Source organism: Stegostoma tigrinum, chromosome 9 (genome assembly GCF_030684315.1).
Source record: "Stegostoma tigrinum isolate sSteTig4 chromosome 9, sSteTig4.hap1, whole genome shotgun sequence".
Lineage (NCBI taxonomy): Eukaryota > Metazoa > Chordata > Chondrichthyes > Orectolobiformes > Stegostomatidae > Stegostoma > Stegostoma tigrinum.
Genome location: NC_081362.1, coordinates 83,253,116 through 83,273,681, shown reverse-complemented (window position 1 = coordinate 83,273,681; position 20,566 = coordinate 83,253,116). Strand labels below are relative to the sequence as shown.

The following is a 20,566-nucleotide window of genomic DNA, read 5'->3' as shown; positions in this document are numbered from 1 at the left end:
ACTTGATGGGCTGAATGGCCTTACTTCCATTCCTATGTCTTATGGTCTTATGAAATGAAGAAATTATTGAGATGATTTCACTCTGTAACTTCTACTTTAATATGAATGAAGATCACTACAAATTAAACATGAATGAAGATCCGATATTTCAAGTAAAGGCAAAGGTAAATTTAACTTTAAAAAATTAATGCATTAAAGGTACTTTTTCAACAAGTACAAGCTGCTGTGTTATTCACCTCAGATGTAGTGCCATGTGAAGTTCCAAAATTCTGTAATACTGGATCTCTCTTTTCTACTCAATTGATCCAGCCCTCTAGTTGCGATCATTGGCAGCATACCCAGAAACAGTCATTTCCTGAATAGAGTATACTTACAGAGCCTCCTTAGGTAGGTTTGCCACAGTCTTGAAGTCCAGTGTTCTGAAGGAACTCCTCATTGCAAGGCCTGTAATAAATACCATTAAATGGGCTGGTCAACTCTGGCAAAACTGAAGAAGTAGAGGTAAAATTGTCAAATTCACAACACTTTTTTAAACCATGCTTTGGTTAGCTGCCTTGTTTAATTGTGTTACATACAATTGCTGTAAACAGACCTCTGTTCTCCTGTCTGTTGCTGCAGACCCATGAGTCTGGCTGCGTGATTTTTGTTAACTTTCTTGCTTTTGATACTGCACCCAGGCCAAGGATCACTAAGGTATATGAGCCAACCTGCACAATTCAAGAAAACTTCAATTATTTTTGTTCGTTCAAGGGGTGTGGCTGTCATTGGCTGGGCCATTATTTATTGTCTATCCCTAATTGCCCTTGAATAGGTAGTTATGAGTTGTGTTGTTGAATTGCTGCAGTCCATTAGGTATAAGTATACCCACAATGCTGTTAGGGAGTTCTGGGATTTTGACCTAGCGGCACTAATCAGCATAGATTACTGCTGAAGGAGCAGTAATCTATGGCCAACTTCAGGATAGTGAGTGGTTCGGAGGGGTGCTAACATGACTGTTCCATGTACCTATTACGCTTGTCCTTCTAGGTGGTAGTGCTTGTGGATTTGGAAGGGCCTGAGTAAGGATGCTTGGTGAATTCTGCGCTGCTTCCATATGTGGCGTATTGTGTGCTAATGGTGAAGGGAATGAATATTTTTAATGTGTTGCCGATCAAATGGATGCATTGTTCTTGATTGTGTCGAGCTTCTTGATTTGATGCGGGAGTTGCACATATCCAGGCAAGTGGGGGTTTTCCATAACCACATCAAAATTGTGAATAGGCTTTTGGGAGTCAGGTGAGTTATTTGCTGTAAGATCCCAGCCTCTGACTTCTTGCAGCCAACGTATGTCAGAGTCAATTCAGTTCCTGGTCAACAATAGTGCTAAGGATATTGATGGTGAGGGATTCAGTGATGATAATGCCACTGCTGTCTAGTGACAATAATTTAAATTCTCTCTTGTTGGAGATAGTCATTGCCTGACATTGTGTAGAGTGAATGCTAATTTCCAATCAGCTTGACTCTGGCTTTTGTCCAGCTTTTGCTGCATTTGGATGATGTGGACTGCTTTGTTAACTGAGTCGCCGTGAATGGTGCTGAACACATTGCAATTATCAGCAAACATTCCCAATTCTGAGGTAGACAAACAGGAGGCTAGAAGAACAACAGCAAGCCAGGCTGTAACTGAGGGCAAAGGAGAAGTCCATGTTTTGGGTAGTACCCTTCTTCAGGTGTGCATGCAGGTGTAGGAGGAGCTGCAGATAAAGTTGGGGGGTGGGGGATTAGTGGAATGGTGGTGATAAGCGGACACTGGTAGGTATGACCTGGTGGCCTATGGGAGGGATGAATCTAGTTGGTGGCTGGAAGTGAGGGTCAGAATGTGGAATGAAATGGAAGAGAGGAGGTGCAGCTGGAAATGGAGCTGGGGAATGGGTGGAAAAATTATTTGAAATTGAATTCTCCAGTGTTGAGTCCTCCAGGCTGGGGGGTGTCCAGGCAGAAGATAAGGTGGTGGTCTTCAAATTTGCATTCTGAGGCAAGCTTGAGAGTTGGTGGTTTTTCGGAAGACTTAACGCAAATTTGAAGAACACCACCTTATCTTTCGCCTGGATGCCCTACAGCCTGAAGGACTCAACGAGGGTAAATCACTCAGCCCCTCAAACCTGCTGTGTCACTTAATACGGTAATGGTTGATGCGACACTCTTCCCTTACACTTTCCTGCCAGTTCCCTATAAATCCTTGATTCTGCTACTGATCAAGAATTTTATCTTTTATTTTATTTTATCTCTGCCTTAAATCATCCCTCCCATAGGCCACCAAGGACTGTTGCCCCCACAGCTGTCTGTGGCAAGGCGTTCCAAAGACTCTTGTGGTTGGTAGGCTTGCCGAGCTGGTTCGTTGTTCCGCAGATGTTTCATTACCCTGCTGGATAACATCATCACTGTAGCCTCTGATAAAGCTCTGTTGTGTTTTCCTGCTTGGTTTTTAAACTCCAGAAATTGAATCTACTAATTTTAAATCTACTCCTTAGATTCCAAAGACTTTAAAGCTTCTGAGAGGAGCAATCACTCCTCATCTCAGTTTTAAATTGGAGCTTCGTTAATTCTGAGTATATGTCCTCTGGTTTTGGACTCTCCCATGAATAAGAAATGTCCTCTCATCATCGACTCTTGTCAAGGCCTTAAGAGTCCTTTTCTTCAAGGAGATTGCTCTTATCTTTCCAAACTTCAATGAGTAGAATCTCCAACCTGTTTAATCTTTGCTTGTAAGACAACCTGTCCATATCAGGTGAACTTCCTCTGAACTGCCTGCAATGAAATAATATCTCTTCTTAAATGAGAGGACCAAAATTGCTCCAGATGTGGTCTCAGCAGTATCTTGGACTGTTACAGTAAGACTTCCCTACTCTGGTACTCCCACCAGCTTGAAATAAGGGCCTTAATTACCAGCTGCCTGTTTGCTACCTTTGTATTTCACACACAAGTACCCCCAAGTTCCTTCTGTGTTGCAATTTTCTACAGTTTTTACCCTTTAAAACAATACAGTTCTTTTGTTCTCTCTTCCAAAATTGTCTGGCAAATGCCAGTGCTGTAAGTGTGTTGGAGCAGCTTTGCTAGGGGTGCAGAAAGTTCTGGAGCTCAAGACTTCAAAGCTATTAACCAGATGTTGTCAGGGCTCAGATGCTTTGCAGTACTCAGCTGTTCCTTAATATCACTTGCAGTGAATCAGACTGACTGAAGCCTGTCACCTGGGATTCTGGGAACCTCTGGAGGAGAGCACAATGGCTCATTCATTCAGCACGTCTGGCTGACTGTTGCGAATGCTTCAGCCTTGTCTTTTGCAGTGTGTTTAGGCTACTGTATCTTTGAGGGTGGAAATATTCTATGGCCTTCTCCAGTGAATTATTTGTCATTTTCTGTTCACAATTGGATGTGATATGACTGTAGAGCATAGATCTGATTTACTAGTTGTAGGATCTCTTAACTTTGACTACCACGTGCCATTTATGTGCCAGAAATCATAAGTAGTTTTGCATTCATCAGGTTGACACCTCATTTGTGATGCCTGTTGCTGCTCCTGACACGATCTCCTGCACTCTTCTTTGAAGCAAGGTTGATAGTAAAATGTAGGGTATACAGCGTAGTTTGATCTTCGAGTAGGATAATAGGTCTGCACAACATTGTGGACCAAAGGGCCTGTACTGTTCTATGTAAATGACTCTTTGGCTTGATGGTATTAATAGGGTGGAAGATGTATCAGACCATGAAATTGGAGGTTTCATTTTAGTATAATTCTGCGCCTAATGATGGCTCACAGTGTCACATGGGTGCCCTTGAGTTGCTATTTTTATTTGCGGTCTAACCCATTTAACGCTGTAATAGTGTCGTACACAACTATGGAGGGTATCCTCAGTGTGAATATGGAACTTTGTTTCTATAAAGAATGCAGTGGTCACTCATGCCAGTAATGCCCTGGACAAATGCATCTGCAAATTACAAACTCCTGAATGTACTTTCAAACTTTATTCCAAACCATTTACAGATTCCACAGATGTGCACATTACTGGTCACAGGCCTCCAGTCCAAAAAAGCAATAAAAATGTCCGTTCTGTGCTATTTTCAGATCATTGGTCATTACACTGTACTGTATATAAATATAACCCCTATTTCTGGGGGGGTTTGGAATCTTATTAAGAAATTTCTTCCATAGTATTAGATATACCTTGATGACTATTCATCTTGTTTAATTGTTTTACAGTATTCTAAGGCAGGCCTTATCTTTGTGAAATGTGACTTGTGACATTCATTAACTTAGTCAGTTAACTTATTTTCTAAAGTATGAAATAGTTTATAGGCTGATATTGTCACTTCCAATATATTCTTTATTGTAAATTTATGTCTGAACAGAACAAAACGACACTGATGTTGATCTGTTGTTGACCTACCACTACTGAATCATTTGTAGAATTAAAAAAAAGGAAGTGTTACACTTAATCATACAGCATGGGAACAGACGCTTCTGTCAAACTTGTCCATACTAACCAGATATCCTAAATTAATCTAGTCCCATTTGGCCCATATCACTCTTAAACCCATCCTACCCATCCAGATGTTTTTAGTGTTGTAATTGCACCAGTCTCGACTACTACTCCTGGCATCTCATTACATATATGTGCCACCCTCTGTATAAATGTCCCTTAGGTCCCTTTTTTATATCTTCCCCTCTCACCTTTTATAATCTTATGCCTTCTAGTATTGGATTCCCCTCCCTGGAGAACAGACCTTGGCTTTTCACCTTCTCCTGCCCCTCATGATGTTATAAATCCCTGTAAGGTTGCCCCTCAACCTCTGGCACTCCAAGGAAAATAGTGCCAGTCTCTTCAGCCTTTCGTTAGAGCTCAAACTCTCCAAACCTGGCAACGTCCTTGTAAATCTTTTCTGAACCCTTTGAAATTTCACAGCATCCTTCATATAGCCGGGCAACTAGAATTAAACACAATATTCTAAAAGTGCCCTATCCAATATCCTGTACAGCTGCAACATGACATCCCAATTTCTATATTCAATGCAGTGACCAATAAAAACAAGTGTACCAAATGCCACCTACCATAAAGTGTATAGATCCTGCCCTGATTTGCCTACCAAAATGCAACTGTTTAAATTAAAGACCATCTGCCACTCCTCTGCCCATCTGGTCAAGGTCATATTGTACTCTGTGAGATAACCTACTTTACTGTCCACTTTACCACCAATTTTGGTCTCATCTGCAAACATACTAACAGTACCTCCGATGTTCACATCCAAATCATTTATATAAATGATGGAATTTAGTGGACCCAGCACTAATCCTTGTGGCACACTACTGGTCACAGGCCTCCAGTCCAAAAAGCAGCCATTCCCCACCACCCTTTGTCTCCAACCTTCGAGCCAATTTGTATCCATATGGCTGGCCCTCCCTGGATTCCATGTGATCTAACCTTGCTAACTAATCTACCATGTGGAACGTTATTGAATGCCTTGCTGAAGTATGTATGTACATAACGCCCAACGCTCTGCCATCATCAGTTATCTTTGTCACTTCTTCAAAAATCTCAATCAAGTTAGCGACACATGATATCCCCTGCGCAAACCCATTATTAGTTAATAGTAACATTTGAATTATTTAATTGAGTAATGGAAAGTTGACAAACGTAATATGGTTGATTTATTTATTGAGTTTAAAAGCCATTTGACCAAATACTATTAAATACATCGGTTTGCAAAATAGTGCAAATGGAAATTAAGGCAGTATCAGCTCAAATGTGGCTAAGAGATATAAAGCCAAGTGCATTGAGGAGTAGCTGCTTTTCAGACCCAAGAAGGCAGACAATAGAGTTCCTCTTGAGTCAACATTTGGATCACTGTTTTTGGTTTTTGTCAATAACCTAGATTTGGGAATACAGGACATTTAAATACTTATAGATGACGTGAAAACTGAAGTATAGCCAATAATGAGACTGATGGTAGCAGGCTGCAGGATGGCAGAGAGGACAGAAGAGACATATTCAATGCTGAAAAATAGAATACGGTGCATTTCAATAGGAAGAATGAGGAAAGGTAGTATGAACTAACTGGTGCACTTTCAAAAGGGTTTATAGAAGAGTGAGACTTTGGAGTATATGCTCGCAAATCTTTGGAGCTAGCAGAAGAGGTTGAGATGGCTGTTTAATAAATCCAAGGGTCCCAGATGCTTTCTAAATATTACAGTACAGCAGAAAATCAGGGGAATTATGCTAATCCTTTTTATAAATGACTGGATCTGCCTCAGTGAGAGCATTATATCCATCCCTAGGCATTGCATTTTAGGGACAATGCAACTCTTGAAGCCTTGACAAACTCAATTTATATAAGTTGAGTATTATGGCCGTTTGAAAGGCAGTTAGGTTGCCATGGTTGAGGAATAGCACACAAGTGGAGACCAGGTTCTTTAGGACAAATGGCCTTTGCTCATTTCTGACTTCTCTTGTAGTTGTAATAAAGGGATGTGAAAAATAAAAACTATTTACGTAGCACCTTTCATGTCTTCTGGATATTCCAAAACTAATGTTTTGTTTTTGAGAGTCGAGAGAAAATTATAGTTAGAGTTCAAAGCATTCACAGGAGATGCAACTTAAGTTTTGTTGTGCTTCACTGAGACTGTAGTAAATAATACTGTAGCTTTTTAAAATATTTTATTCCAACCTCCTAAACTTGACCTTACCCAAAACTCTACTGACTGATTTCCAGGGTGATTTATATGTTGCATCCCGAGCTCACTGACCTTCATTTGCTCTTGGTTTAGTGATACTGATTCTGTTTTTTAAAAAAAAAACTCTCATCCTTGTCCCTCTAATTCTGCAACATGCATCAACTGGACCAACCTTTTGAGATCTGTACTTCAATCTTCACCTTCTCTGCACTTGCAGATTTTCAACATTCCATCATTAACAGCTGTACATTCAGCTGCTGTAGACACTGCAATTCCCTTTAATTTCTTCAACTCCAGATTTCTCTGCTGTTTTTTTAAAGCCTAACTCTTTAATCAAACTTTTGGTCGCTTGCCCTAGTTTTTTTAAAAACGTAGCTTGTCAAACATAAGATTATGGGCAGTTGTTATTGCTTTGAAGACATGATATAAACACAGCTATTAAAAATAAATGCTGTTGTCATGTTGGTGCTGCAGGCTGTCATTACATAGGCTTTGTGTAGCATACCCAAATTCTACAGCAATCGTGCATGTATTAAGCCCAATCAGCAGGAAAGAGGATTTTAATTTAGGTTTGATTCATCACCGAATTTGTAAAACATTGCTGTGAATAAATATAATACAATTAACACTCACTTTGTGAAACAAATGTAAATTTATTATTTACTGTACTATGATTTAATATGGAGAAAATTGAACAGATTTCATGACCTTTCTTGGTCACAATACATCAACTTTTGCCTTACAGTAAAGAATAGCTGTATTACAAAGCAGGGGAGTTCACTCTGAGATTCCAAGGCCCTGTGCAGACCAAACCCTACCAAACAGAAGCCCTTAAAATCCATGTAACTAAGTTCCTTTTACATATATGCTTTTTGATTTTGGTTTGAACTCACGGGATTTTGGAACTGCAAGTTTGAAAACGTCTGTTTTCAGTTAACTAACTTCAATGGATAAACCTTAAACCAAAAACCTTAAACCTGATAAGACCTGTCAGTACCACAACTTGAAATATGTTCTTTCAGAAAGAGAGAATTTTGATTCTAAAGCATCTTATCACTTCCTCAGTGTTCCATATGCTATTATAGTCAGTCATACACTTTTGAAATGCAGTTGTTTTGGTAATATAGGCTAAGGTGGTGGCTTAAAAAGTATCATGGAAACTTTTGTGTCCACAATCCGGTAGGGAGGACCTTGGATTAACAGCTCAACCAAAAGACAATCCCTTTGATAGTACTGCACCCCATCCTACGCTCTAGTGTTGGCCTTTATTGTGTTAATTCTGTGGAATTTGACTTTGAATGTTTGAATTTGAGTTCGAGTTCAAGTTTGACTTATTGTTGTCACATACGTCAAGACACAAAAGTGTTTATTGTCCCCCTACAACCACACATCAACGAATACCAGTCACGGTTGGACATAGAGCAGTTTTTCCGCCGTCTTCGCCTCCACGCCTACTTCTTCAACCGGGAACCCAACCCTCCTTCCACCGACCCCTTCACCCGCTTCCAACACAAGTCCTCCTCCTGGACACCACCCCCAGGCCTCCAACCCTCCCTCGACCTCTTCATCTCCAACTGCCGTCGAGACATTAACCGCCTCAACCTCTCCACCCCTCTCACCCACTCCAACCTCTTCCCCCGCAGAACGGGCAGCCCTCCGCTCCGTCAGCTCCAACCCCAACCTCACCATCAAACCTGCAGACAAGGGTGGCGCAGTGGTAGTATGGCGCACTGACCTCTACATCGCCGAGGCCAGACGCCAACTCTCCAACACCACCTCCTACCGCCTCCTCGATCATGACCCCACACCCGAGCACCAAACCATCATCTCCAACACCATTCACGACCTCATCACCTCAGGGGACCTCCCACCCACAGCCTCCAACCTCATTGTTCCCCAACCCCGCACGGCCCGTTTCTATCTCCTTCCCAAAATCCACAAATCTGCCTGCCCTGGTCGACCCATTGTCTCAGCCTGCTCCTGCCCCACCGAACTCATCTCCACCTGTCTGGACTCCATTTTCTCCCCTTTGGTCCAGGAACTCCCCACCTACGTCCGTGACACCACCCACGCCCTCCACCTCCTCCAGGACTTCCAATTCCCTGGCCCCCAACACCTCATATTCACCATGGACGTCCAGTCCCTGTACACCTGCATTCCGCATGGAGATGGCCTCAAGGCCCTCCGCTTCTTCCTGTCCCGCAGGCCCGACCAGTCCCCCTCCACCGACACTCTCATCCGCCTCGCTGAACTCGTCCTCACACTCAACAGCTTCTCTTTTGACTCCTCCCACTTCCTACAGACTAAGGGGGTGGCCATGGGCACCCGCATGGGCCCCAGCTATGCCTGCCTCTTTGTAGGTTACGTGGAACAGTCCCTCTTCCGCACCTACACAGGCCCCAAACCCCACCTCTTCCTCCGGTACATTGATGACTGTCTCGGCGCCGCCTCTTGCTCCCCAGAGGAGCTCGAACAGTTCATCCACTTCACCAACACCTTCCACCCCAACCTTCAGTTCACCTGGGCCATCTCTAGCGCATCCCTCACCTTCCTGGATCTCTCAGTCTCCATCTCAGGCAACCAGCTTGTAACTGATGTCCATTTCAAGCCCACCGACTCCCACGGCTACCTAGAATACACCTCCTCCCACCCACCCTCCTGCAAAAATTCCATCCCCTATTCCCAATTCCTCTGCCTCCGCCGCATCTGCTCCCACGATAAGACATTCCACTTCCGCACATCCCAGATGTCCAAGTTCTTTAAGGACCGCAACTTCCCCCCACAGTGATCGAGAACGCCCTTGACCGTGTCTCCCGCATTTCCCGCGACACATCCCTCACACCCCGCCCCCGCCACAACCGCCCCAAGAGGATCCCCCTCGTTCTCACACACCACCCTACCAACCTCCGGATACAACGCATTATCCTCCGACACTTCCGCCATTTACAATCCGACCCCACCACCCAAGACATTTTTCCATCCCCTCCCCTGTCTGCTTTCCGGAGAGACCACTCTCTCCGTGACTCCCTTGTTCGCTCCACACTGCCCTCCAACCCCACCACACCCAGCACCTTCCCCTGCAACTGCAGGAAATGCTACACTTGTCCCCACACCTCCTCCCTCACCCCCATCCCAGGCCCCAAGATGACATTCCACATTAAGCAGAGGTTCACCTGCACATCTGCCAATGTGGTATACTGCATCCACTGTACCCGGTGCGGCTTCCTCTACATTGGGGAAACCAAGCGGAGGCTTGGGGACCGCTTTGCAGAACACCTCCGCTCAGTTCGCAACAAACAACTGCACCTCCCAGTCGCAAACCATTTCCACTCCCCCTCCCATTCTCTTGATGACATGTCCATCATGGGCCTCCTGCACTGCCACAATGATGCCACCCGAAGGTTGCAGGAACAGCAACTCGTATTCCGCCTGGGAACCCTGCAGCCATATGGTATCAATGTGGACTTCACCAGTTTCAAAATCTCCCCTTCCCCCACTGCATCCCTAAACCAGCCCAGTTCGTCCCCTCCCCCCACTGCACCACACAACCAGCCCAGCTCTTCCCCCCCACCCACTGCATCCCAAAACCAGTCCAACCTGTCTCTGCCTCCCTAACCGGTTCTTCCTCTCACCCATCCCTTCCTCCCACCCCTAGCCGCACCCCCAGCTACCTACTAACCTCATCCCACCTCCTTGACCTGTCCGTCTTCCCTGGACTGACCTATCCCCTCCCTACCTCCCCACCTATACTCTCTCCACCTATCTTCTTTTCTCTCCATCTTCGGTCCACCTTCCCCTCTCTCCCCATTTATTCCAGTTCCCTCTCCCCATCCCCCTCTCTGATGAAGGGTCTAGGCCCAAAACGTCAGCTTTTGTGCTCCTGAGATGCTGCTTGGCCTGCTGTGTTCATCCAGCCTCACATTTTGTTATACTTGCTATAGAAGCAGATTGTACCATACAAGGTGCGTCAGGGTAACAGAACTGGGTGTAGAATAGTGTTACAGCCCTAGAGAAGGTGTGGAGAGGAAGAGATTAGCGGTAATATTTGAGAGGTCTGCTCAAAAGTCTGATAATAGCAGGGAAGAAACAGTTCTCGAATATGTTCGTGCATGTATTGAAAATTTTATTTCTTCTGACTGATGGAAGAGAGTATCTCTGAGGTGGGATGGATCTTTAATTATGTTAGCTGTTTTCCAGAAGCAGTGGGAAGTCTTGATTTGGTTTGTGTGATGCACTGGGCTGTGTTCACAACTCTGTGTAGTTTCTTGCGGTCTTGGGAAGAACAGTTGCCTTTCCACACTGATGCATTCAAATAGGATGCTTTCTATGTTGCATGTATAAAAATTGATGAGTCTTTGTGGACATGCCAGATTTCCTTGGCATCCTGGTGAAATAGAGACTTTGTTGTGCTTTCTTGACTTGTGTGTTCTGATTGCATGGAATCTATGTAGACATTTTTCATATACAGCCTGTAAGGCGTTTGATCATGAAGATTAAAGTGCTGGGCACCTGTAATTCCATGTATTATCAGATCAGATCAATATCTTTTTCCTTATCTACTCAGGAATAAGTTTCTCCTGGATGTATTTGTAGTAGCTGAGCCTTCACCTCTTTTTTGCCTACAGGCAAATGAGAGAGCCTATTTTTACTGCTTTTACATGACGCATATTCACACAAAATTGTTTCACTAAATACAGTCCCTTTTTACATGACCAATTTGCTAGCCTGACATAGGGGAATTGATTAAGTACGGAAGGAGAGCGCCATTCTAGTCTTATCCCATATGAATATCCCACTGGATACCAATCCAATATTCAGACACCAGAATTATTTCTTATCTTTCCACGCTGCTGGAGTAAGGTTCAGTCACACAATCTCTTACTCAGCTGTGGATATGTGATTGTTGAAAACCATGATTTATTTCTTGCAAGAATGAACATGAGCTAGAAATATGGAAGCATTTATATTCTTGGAAGTGCAATAGTAAGATGTTCCATTTCTCAGGCTTTTGTCTGGCCAATGTTTTGAGTTGTCGTTTTATTCTCAATAGACACATCTATCAGAATTTACATTTATATTGTTAGATTTTCTGTTGTGTATTTGAGTTGCCAGTAGTTTATCACCACAGAATTGTTGGATATGTAGAAAGCAAGCAGAACAGAACGATATTTGCGACATTTCACTAGCCACTCAAGACCTCAATCTTGTCCTGTCATGGCTTCAACACTACCTCCTAAAGTTTGATGCGACACCTACTTTTATTTGTCATTTAGGTATTGTACTACTAGTACCATGATTGCCCATATGCATTTTGTTTTAAAAACATTTTAACATACCATGAAAGATCTGAAAAAAAACATTTTGTTGAATCTTTGTCTTACAATCTCCTCAAACAGTACAAATGCATGGCATGTGGACTCTGGTAGAGGAATTACTATGGAGACTGAATCTATTAATGCTAATTGACAGTTAGTAGCAAGCCCTATAGCTCAAACCCTCCAACCCTGGCAACGTTCTTGTAAAGCTTTTCTGAACCCTTTCAAGTTTCACAACATCCTTTTGTATAGTAGAGACACCAGAATTGAAGGCAGTATTCCAGAAGTGGCCTACCTACACTGCAATATGATCTCCCAACGTCTATACTAAATACACTGTCCAATAAATGCAAGCATACAAAATGCCTTCTTTACTATCCTATCTGTAACTCCACTTACAAGGAACTGTTAACCTGCATTCAAGTCCCTTCATTTGGCAACGCTCTCCGGGACCTTACCATTAAGTGTATAACTCCTGCCCTGATTTGCCTTTCCAAAATGCAGCACCACACATTCATCCAAATTAAACTCCATGTTCCCCAGCCCATTGCTCCATCTGATCAAGGCCCTGTTGAACTCTGGGCTGACCTTCTTCGCTTTCCCCTACACCAATTTTGATGTCCTCTGCAAACTTATTAACCATACTTCCTATTTTCTGATCCTTGTGGCATGCTGCTGGCCACAGGCCTCCAGTCTGAAAAGCAACCATCCACCACCCTTTATCTCCTATCTTCAAAACAGTTTTATATCCAGATGGCTAGTCCTCCCTATATTCCATGTGATCTAACCTTGCTAACCAGTCTACCCTGCTGAACCTTGTTGAACACCTTGCTGAAGTCCATATAGATCATGACCACTGCTGTGCTCTCATTAATCCTCTTTGTTACTTCTCCAAAAAAGCTGAGACACTGATTATCCATGCACAAAACCAAATTGATCATCTCTAACCAGTTCTTGCTTTCCCAGTACATGTCAATCATATCCCTCAAGATCCCCTGTTTGTTCTGTGTAAACCTGTTGGAAGAGATCAAAATGAAGTTCTGAGAAAGCTGGGTACCAATTTGGGAATTGAGAAAATGTGTTCAACGACTTGAGGGAAAATTGGGCAGTAGTTGCTGGCATAGGAGGGCCATTGGTTGTTTTTTAAATGGGCAGTTGATCATGGTATTGAAGGGAAGGAGAGAGAGTAAACAATACTAGGCAAGATGGAGAGCAAGAAATGACTTTAGGTGATAATCACTTTGGAAATAGAATGTAGGAAGCTGAGGATGAAACTCATGGACAAGTTGAACTCCCACATTAGGAGATAGAGGACCAAAATAAAGATGCAAAGTTATAACTATATTCAGGTGGGGCTTTGAGGAAAGTTTTTGGTTTGTTTGGTTGATGAATGAATTAAATTGGCTGTAATAGCTGAATGGATATTCTGCATAGGTCCATGAGATCCTCTTACCTTTTTTCAAGGTGGGGAGGATGAATTTATAAGAAGTTGACTCATAGTAGAGCAGAGAAGTTGGGGTTTGTGGTTGTATTTAAAGATGAATTATAAACCAGTTGTTTAAAATAACCATTTGTGTTTGTCTCTGATGAACTTCAGGAAGATGGTGGGGGATATACTAGAAAAACAGAACAGGAGAGTACTGGTTTTGATGGGGCAAGAGCATCAAGGATGGAAAGATAGTGTGGTTTGAGCAGATTGGTAGCTGCAGAAAGGTGGGACTGGCAGACCAGAGGCTGAACAGTTCAAAATTTGGAATATCATTTGGAGAAAAATTTTGAATTTTCATAGCTCCATATTAGACCTCTAAACCTGAACAAAGTGATGAAAGTTAGGCTGGCACGGGGGCAGTGAGCCCTGGATCTGAAACTGGTGCAGAGAAAGCAAGGCCCCTGGGGACTGGTAACAAGACCTTGAGACTTCAAACCCAGTGTGCTCTAGAGTCTTGGCACAGGTGGCCTGAAGTCTCGGTGCTGGTGTGAACTTGGTGGAAAAAACTTGAATTTGAGTACTTCCTACATCAAAAACAAAAACTTTGTTGAACTTTTATTTTCAATTCTTTCAAGTCTGTAACACGTACTTAGATACCTAAGGTACCTAGGTATAGATACTTAAGATGGTACCAAATCATTACTATTGCAAATTTTTCACTGCAAACATGCAAGTGCATGTGACAATAAAGCTAATTCAATTCAGGTCAAAAGCTAGTTAGTGATCTCATCAGCCAGCAACATGCTGTGAACCAGTAAAGTTCAATTGAAGTTTTGAATCACAGAGATTATCCAATTGTAAAACTTTTGCTAGTAATCTGAAGTAATTATTCCTGATACTATATTGCAGTTCATCAGAATTTGTTGTCCTTCTCTTGCTTGGTAGAACAATGAAATCATTATCCTTATCTTGTAGCACAAATTGAAAATCACCTAATATATCCAGTAAACCACTATTTGGAACAGTGTTAAGAAATAATGGGAACTGCAGATGCTGGAGAATCCGAGTTAACTAAGTGTGGAGCTGGATGAACACAGCAGACCAAGCAGCATCTTCCGAACACAAAAGCTAACGTTTTGGGCCTGGACCCTTTTTCAGAAAAGGGGGATGGGGAGAGGATTCTGAAATAAATAGGGAGAGAGGGGGAGGCAGACCGAAGATGGATAGAGGAGAAGGTAGGTGGAGAGGAGACAGACAAGCTAAAGGGGCGGGGATGGAGCCTTTCGAGATGAGTATAGGTGGGGAGGTAGGGAGGGGATAGGTCAGTCTGGGGAGGACGGACAGGTCAAGGGGGCAGGATGAGGTTAGTAGGTAGGAAATGGAGGTGTGGCTTGAGGTGGGAGGAGGGGATAGGTGAGAGGAAGCACAGGTTTGGGACGCAGGGACGAGCTGGGCTGGTTTTGGGATGCACCGGGGGAGGGGAGATTTTTGAAGCTGGTGAAATCCACATTGATACCATTGGGCTACAGAGCTCCCAAGCGGAATGAGTTGCTGTTTCTGCAACCTTCGGGTGGCATCGTTGTGGCACTGCAGGAGGCCCAGGATGGGCATGTCGTCTAAGGAATGGGAGGGGGAGTTGAAATGGTTCACGCCAGGGAGGTGCAGTTGTTTATTGTGAACCAAGTGTAGGTGTTCTGCAAAGTGGTCCCCAAGCCTCCGCTTTCTGCAAAGACTTTCCACATCAAGTAAATGTTCACCTGCACATCAGCCAATGTGGTGTACTACATCTGCTGTACCCGTTGTAGCTTCCTCTACATCGGGAAAACCAAGCAGAGGCTTGGGGACCGCTTTGCAGAACACCTACGCTCAGTTCGCAGTAAACAACTGCACCTCCCAGTCGCGAACCATTTCCACTCCCCCTCCCATTCCTTAAACAACATGTTCATCCTGGGCCTATTTATTTCAGAACCCTCTCCCGATCCCCCTTTTCTGATGAAGGGTCCAGGCCTGAAACGTCAGCTTTTGTGCTCCTGAGATGCTGCTTGGCCTGCTGTGTTCATCCAGCTCCACGCTTTGTTATTTGAAACAGCGTTGTGTTTTTTAGTGGAGTAGTCACCTGTGATCTTCATTGATACCCATTTAGGATAACATACACAAATAAGATTAATAATTGGCTGCAGTAATTTTGTTCTTCAGAAGTCAGTAATGAATAAAAGCCAATGAGAAGAATAACTTATTACAACAATTGCTTGCATTTTTATCGTTCCATAATAAAAGACACAAGTAATTTAAATATTGGCTTTATTTTTGTTTTCTAGATGAACGATAACCTTAACCTCGATCTTTCTGATGATGAGGAGCTACGGGATCAATTGGACATGCATTCTATTATCGTCTCTTGTATAAATGATGAGCCACTCTTCACAGCTGAACAGGTGACTTCAATTTGAGTGTTCCAAACTATAAAAGAAAGCTGGACTTGATGTTTTAAAAAAAAATTGCTGTAAGCTCAAAATTGTTGAAGTAAAACTATGCAAATTAATTGCAGCTTTTTTTACTGCCAATCTAATGAGTTACGTCAATTTAAAAATCAAGCAGATTATATCTAATCAACTGTGCATTTCTTGAAAGTGGAGTTGCAGGTATACAGTGAGAAGAAGGTATTTGGTATGCTTGCATTTATTGGTCAGTGCAAGGAGTACAGAAGTTGGGAGTTCAATGTACCGGACATTGGTTCAGTCACTTTTGCATGCAGTTCTGGTCTGTCTCCTGTAGGAAGGATGGTGTGGAACTAGAAAGGGCTCGGAAAAGATTTGAGGATGTTGCCAGGGTTGGAGGGTTTGAGCTACAGGGAGAGGCTGAATAGGCTGGGGCTATTTTCCCTGGAGCACAAGAAGCTAAGAGGTGACCTTTTATAGAGGTTTATAAAATCACGAGGGTCATGGATGAGTTGAATAGACAAGGTCTTTTGCCCAGGGTGGGGAATCTAAAACTAGAGGGCATAGGTTTAAGATGAGAGGGGAAAGATTTAAAAGGGACCTAAGGGGCAACTTTTTCATGCAGAGGGTGGTGTGTGTATGGAATAAGCTGCCAGAGGAACTGGTGGAGGCTGGGACTATTACAACATTTAAAAGGCATCTGGATGGGTCTATGAATAGGAAGAGTTTAGAGGGGTATGGGCCAAATGCTGGCAAGTAGATTATGTAGGATACTGGTCAGCATGGTTGAGTTGGACCAAAGAGTCTGTTCTGTGATGTACAACTCTATGACTCAATCTATGTGATAAATCACACAGCGTAGTGTTCTGTCCTGACACTGAAATAACCAAGTTAGATCAATTTTCAAATCCTGGATTGAGCCTTCAAGCCACAACACTCCAGCCCTAATGTTTAATGAGAGATCAAAGACATAGAGGTCTGAGAGCATGGATGGAATTTTCCCCTCCATTCAAGAATTCGGTTAGGTAGTTGGATGGATGAATAATGGGGTGGGTTGACGCTGGAGAGATGCCTGCCCCCACCTTCCCACTACTTTTAATAAAGTTCTGGGTGGGAAGGTTCATGTGCCCCTTTCTCAACCACCACTAATTAAAGCCCTCGAGTAGTCAATCAATAACTTCTTACTGTCTTGAGGCTTTTATCAGCCTGAGTCCTTCCTGTTAGGAAGGCAAGTAAAAATAGTTCCTTTGCCAATAAGGAAATCAGGATGGTCTGCCTACCGGGTGGGTTTGGGATGGGGATTTACATTTGCCCAATCTTTTGACCAATTGGGAATATGAATAACTGTTAGGGGTTTGACCAATGTAAGCCTTCCCCTCTTCCGATGTCTTCCACCCCATGATTCCCCCAAAAAGCACTCATTTCTTCTTGATGCAAGTTTTCATAGCTTTGTAGCCCAGACCTCTTACAAATGTCTCCAACTCCACAAGGCAGGACTTTGTTGAAGAAGCACCTGATGAACTGAGAAGCCTGCTGGACTTCCTTGCTGCAGTGGGGGTGGGGGTGGGAGTAAGGGAAAGAGGAGAGTAGGTTTACCATTAGTGTGAAATTGCCTGGAGCAGGAGATGGGAAGGGTTGGATTCTACAGAAGGTGAGGAGGTTGGATGAACAGTGGCTTGTGTAAAGTTCTCATTTCACCTCCCGGAAACACTGCTGTAAAGAACTTGCCTTCTAGGTTATGTCCATTTTACTCCTTTTATGAGCCAAATTTCCCAAACTTTATGAAATGCATTCTGTGCATTCAAAAGAAATCCAGTTAAACGAAAAGCTTGGGAAATAAGAGCAGGAGTGTGCTGCTCAGTCTGTTGCATCTGCTGTGCCATTCAAGCAGATCATGGTTAATCATCCACCTCCATACAGTTTATATCCCATTGACTCAATATCCATTCATTTTAGAAATGTATCAGTTTTTGTGTTGCACATGCTCAATGACCGAGTGTCACAGCCTCTGGAGATAAAGAATTCCAAAAGTTTGTCATTATCTCTGCAATGTTCCTTTCCAATCTGAGAAATGGACAAATCTTCAGATAAAAAGTTTCTTACTTAGCCTTTCCAGATTTTTCCAGCTGGACTTCCAATGCAGGGTTCATCAAAATTGCTTCAGTCCAGCAGCAGCATTGGCATAAATTGTTGCAGTAACACTTTTTTTTTGTTTTGTTTACAGCAATGACTACCATATTTCAGTAAATAAGACATGCAACTGGTTTTGTTTTTAATTGAAAATGATTAACCGACTTTAAAGAGTAGATTGCTTCCCCTGACACAGCTGTACAAATCCAGAAGTAGATGGCTTGTGGTCAATTTTGAGATTTAAAAGGATTTCAAATGTTATTTGTCACTAACCAATCCATTCTTGAGAATTAAAATTGTCCCCTCTAACTCTAACTCTGACTAGAAATAGACATGAGAAATATTTGAAGTGTTATCCATTTTGTCAAGCTAATTGTTCCTCTTTGAACATTATATTGGGATTCTCACATCCACGGGTCAGACATTGATCCTTAATTTAGTAGCATCGCTGAAAATGTAGCAGTTCCTCGGTGTTGTGCTACAAGAGGGATTTAAATCTCTCAATTGACTGAGATGAGAAGGCTTCTTACAGAGCTAGACTGAATATAAATGTCACAAAATCCTTGTACTGTCTTCTCAAATCTGTTGTAAAACAGTTTTAACATAAAATTCTGTTTCATCTTTTCTATAAATTCAATTACATATTATTGCACATTGTACAAAAATAGGCATGTGGTTATTTAATGCAATTCTCAAAAAACAGTTTTGTTACTTCCAGTTATTAAAATCTCATGGAGTTAAATATCTGAAAGCGCATTGCATTGGTGCATGTAAGTTTGTATTTTGTTGCATTTTTAGCAAACTTTTAAACTGGGCCCTGAAATTCCCCAGTGCTTTTCTGGATGTGGGTAATGGGAAGAGAGCCCCGTTTCTTACCTTGCTGTTCATTATGCAACTGGTATGATACTGTAACTGCTTAAATTTTAATTATCAGAATAAATTATGCAACAGTGTTTTTATATTTCAAGAAGGTTGACTTTGATGCAGCTAAATTGTGCTATTCCTTCTAAGCTCTTTGCCAGTTTGTACATAGAGGTTGCTTCTTCCCGTGTCCAAAGAAGACCCGATCTGAAAACACTTCTGTATTCTCCTGTCATTAGGTTGTCTGAGAACAGTTACAGCTGCTTACTGGTCAAATAAGCAACTGACTGAACAGGCACAGACTGATAGCTTCTGTAAACTGCAGCAATTCTAGCAAGCAGCAGATCACCACAGCCTTCTCAAAGGCAACTAGCCAGCCAGCCAGCCACTCACTGGCCTGCCAGTGGTTCCCATGTCACAAGTGTGAATTTAAAGGAGAGAAATTTGCAAGACCTGTTCAGCTAGCTGCATGATACTGGTCTCCCTTTTAACATAATATGACAGTATCTTTACACCAATTACTTGTTTCAGCTTGTGGATATTGTAAACTCTTAAAGTTGTGAATGTTTGTTTGTGATTTGACGTGGCGAAGTTGCTGAGTAACCAAGTACAAGTATGAAAGACTGAGTTGCTAGACCAACTGCTGCAGTAAGTGTTTTACTGTTACTGCCATTGGTTATCAATAGCAGTTGTGTGTATGCATGATAATAGGTGTAATAAAATTTCCTTCATCCTCCTTCACAAGGTCATCGAGGAAATTGAGGAAATGATGCAAGAATCTCCTGATCCTGAGGAAGATGACACACCCACACAGTCTGACCGACTTTCCATATTATCTCAGGAAATCCAGACGCTCAAAAGATCCAACACCAGCAACAGTTATGAAGAACGTAAGCACTTTGGATGCATGTAATTAAAATTGGGTTATGGGAGTAGTGATTTTGTGAAAAATTAGCAAAGTAAAGCAAAACTTTCAACGTTATTGTAGCAAAGATAACATGGATGCATAATCCGTCAAAAGATTGTTGCAGTATTTTGTTTTAGCAGAGAGAATATCTGAGATAACAATGAATTATTTGAAATAGATTTTTTAAAAAAATTCTGATGTTAAAAATTTTAAAATGTGCACCCTTTCAGATTTAATTTTGCCATATTTTTATAGAAGTCATTATGTGAGACAGGCTGATCAGGTGCACACACTAAGCAGATTGTCTTGTGCCAGTGTAGAGCGTGAAGCCTGAAGTTTACTTTGGTTGTGTTCTGCATATTGTAATCTGAGTAATGCAAATTTATTATGCTAATCCCTGGCCCTTAACCTGCCTTCTGCTTCAAATTGTCAATTAGCCTCACTTTAAGTGCATTTGACTATATTCCTTATGGCTTAAAAAACAAAGAACTGCGTATGCAGAAATCTGAAACAAAAACAAATTGCTGAAGAAGCCCAGGAGGTCTGGCATCATCTTTGGAGAGAAAGCAGAGTCAACATTTTGATCCAGTAACCCTTCACTCGACCAAAAATGATGACTCTTTCTCTCCACTGATGCTGCCAGATCTCCTGAGTTTGTCCAGCAATTTCTGTTTTCATGACTTACGAGTATGAAAATTAGTGAGCCAAAAGTATTATTTCTATAAGAAAGATGTGTACATATAATTGTTAGGACTAAAGCATTCCAAGGATCTAGGGAGA

The 20,566-nt window shown here is 42.4% G+C and overlaps 1 protein-coding gene across 3 annotated transcripts in view; it reads left to right on the top strand.

The window, feature by feature from the left end:
* LOC125454772 (fasciculation and elongation protein zeta-2-like) overlaps nt 1–20,566 on the top strand; it is a 126,304-nt gene that overhangs the window by 57,918 nt on the left and 47,820 nt on the right. For all 3 annotated transcript variants that reach the window (XM_048535965.2, XM_048535964.2, XM_048535966.2), the window contains exons 3-4: nt 15,769–15,885; nt 19,625–19,769. In XM_048535965.2, coding sequence (XP_048391922.1) covers nt 15,769–15,885; nt 19,625–19,769 — 262 coding nt within the window. The remainder of the gene's footprint in view (nt 1–15,768; nt 15,886–19,624; nt 19,770–20,566) is intronic.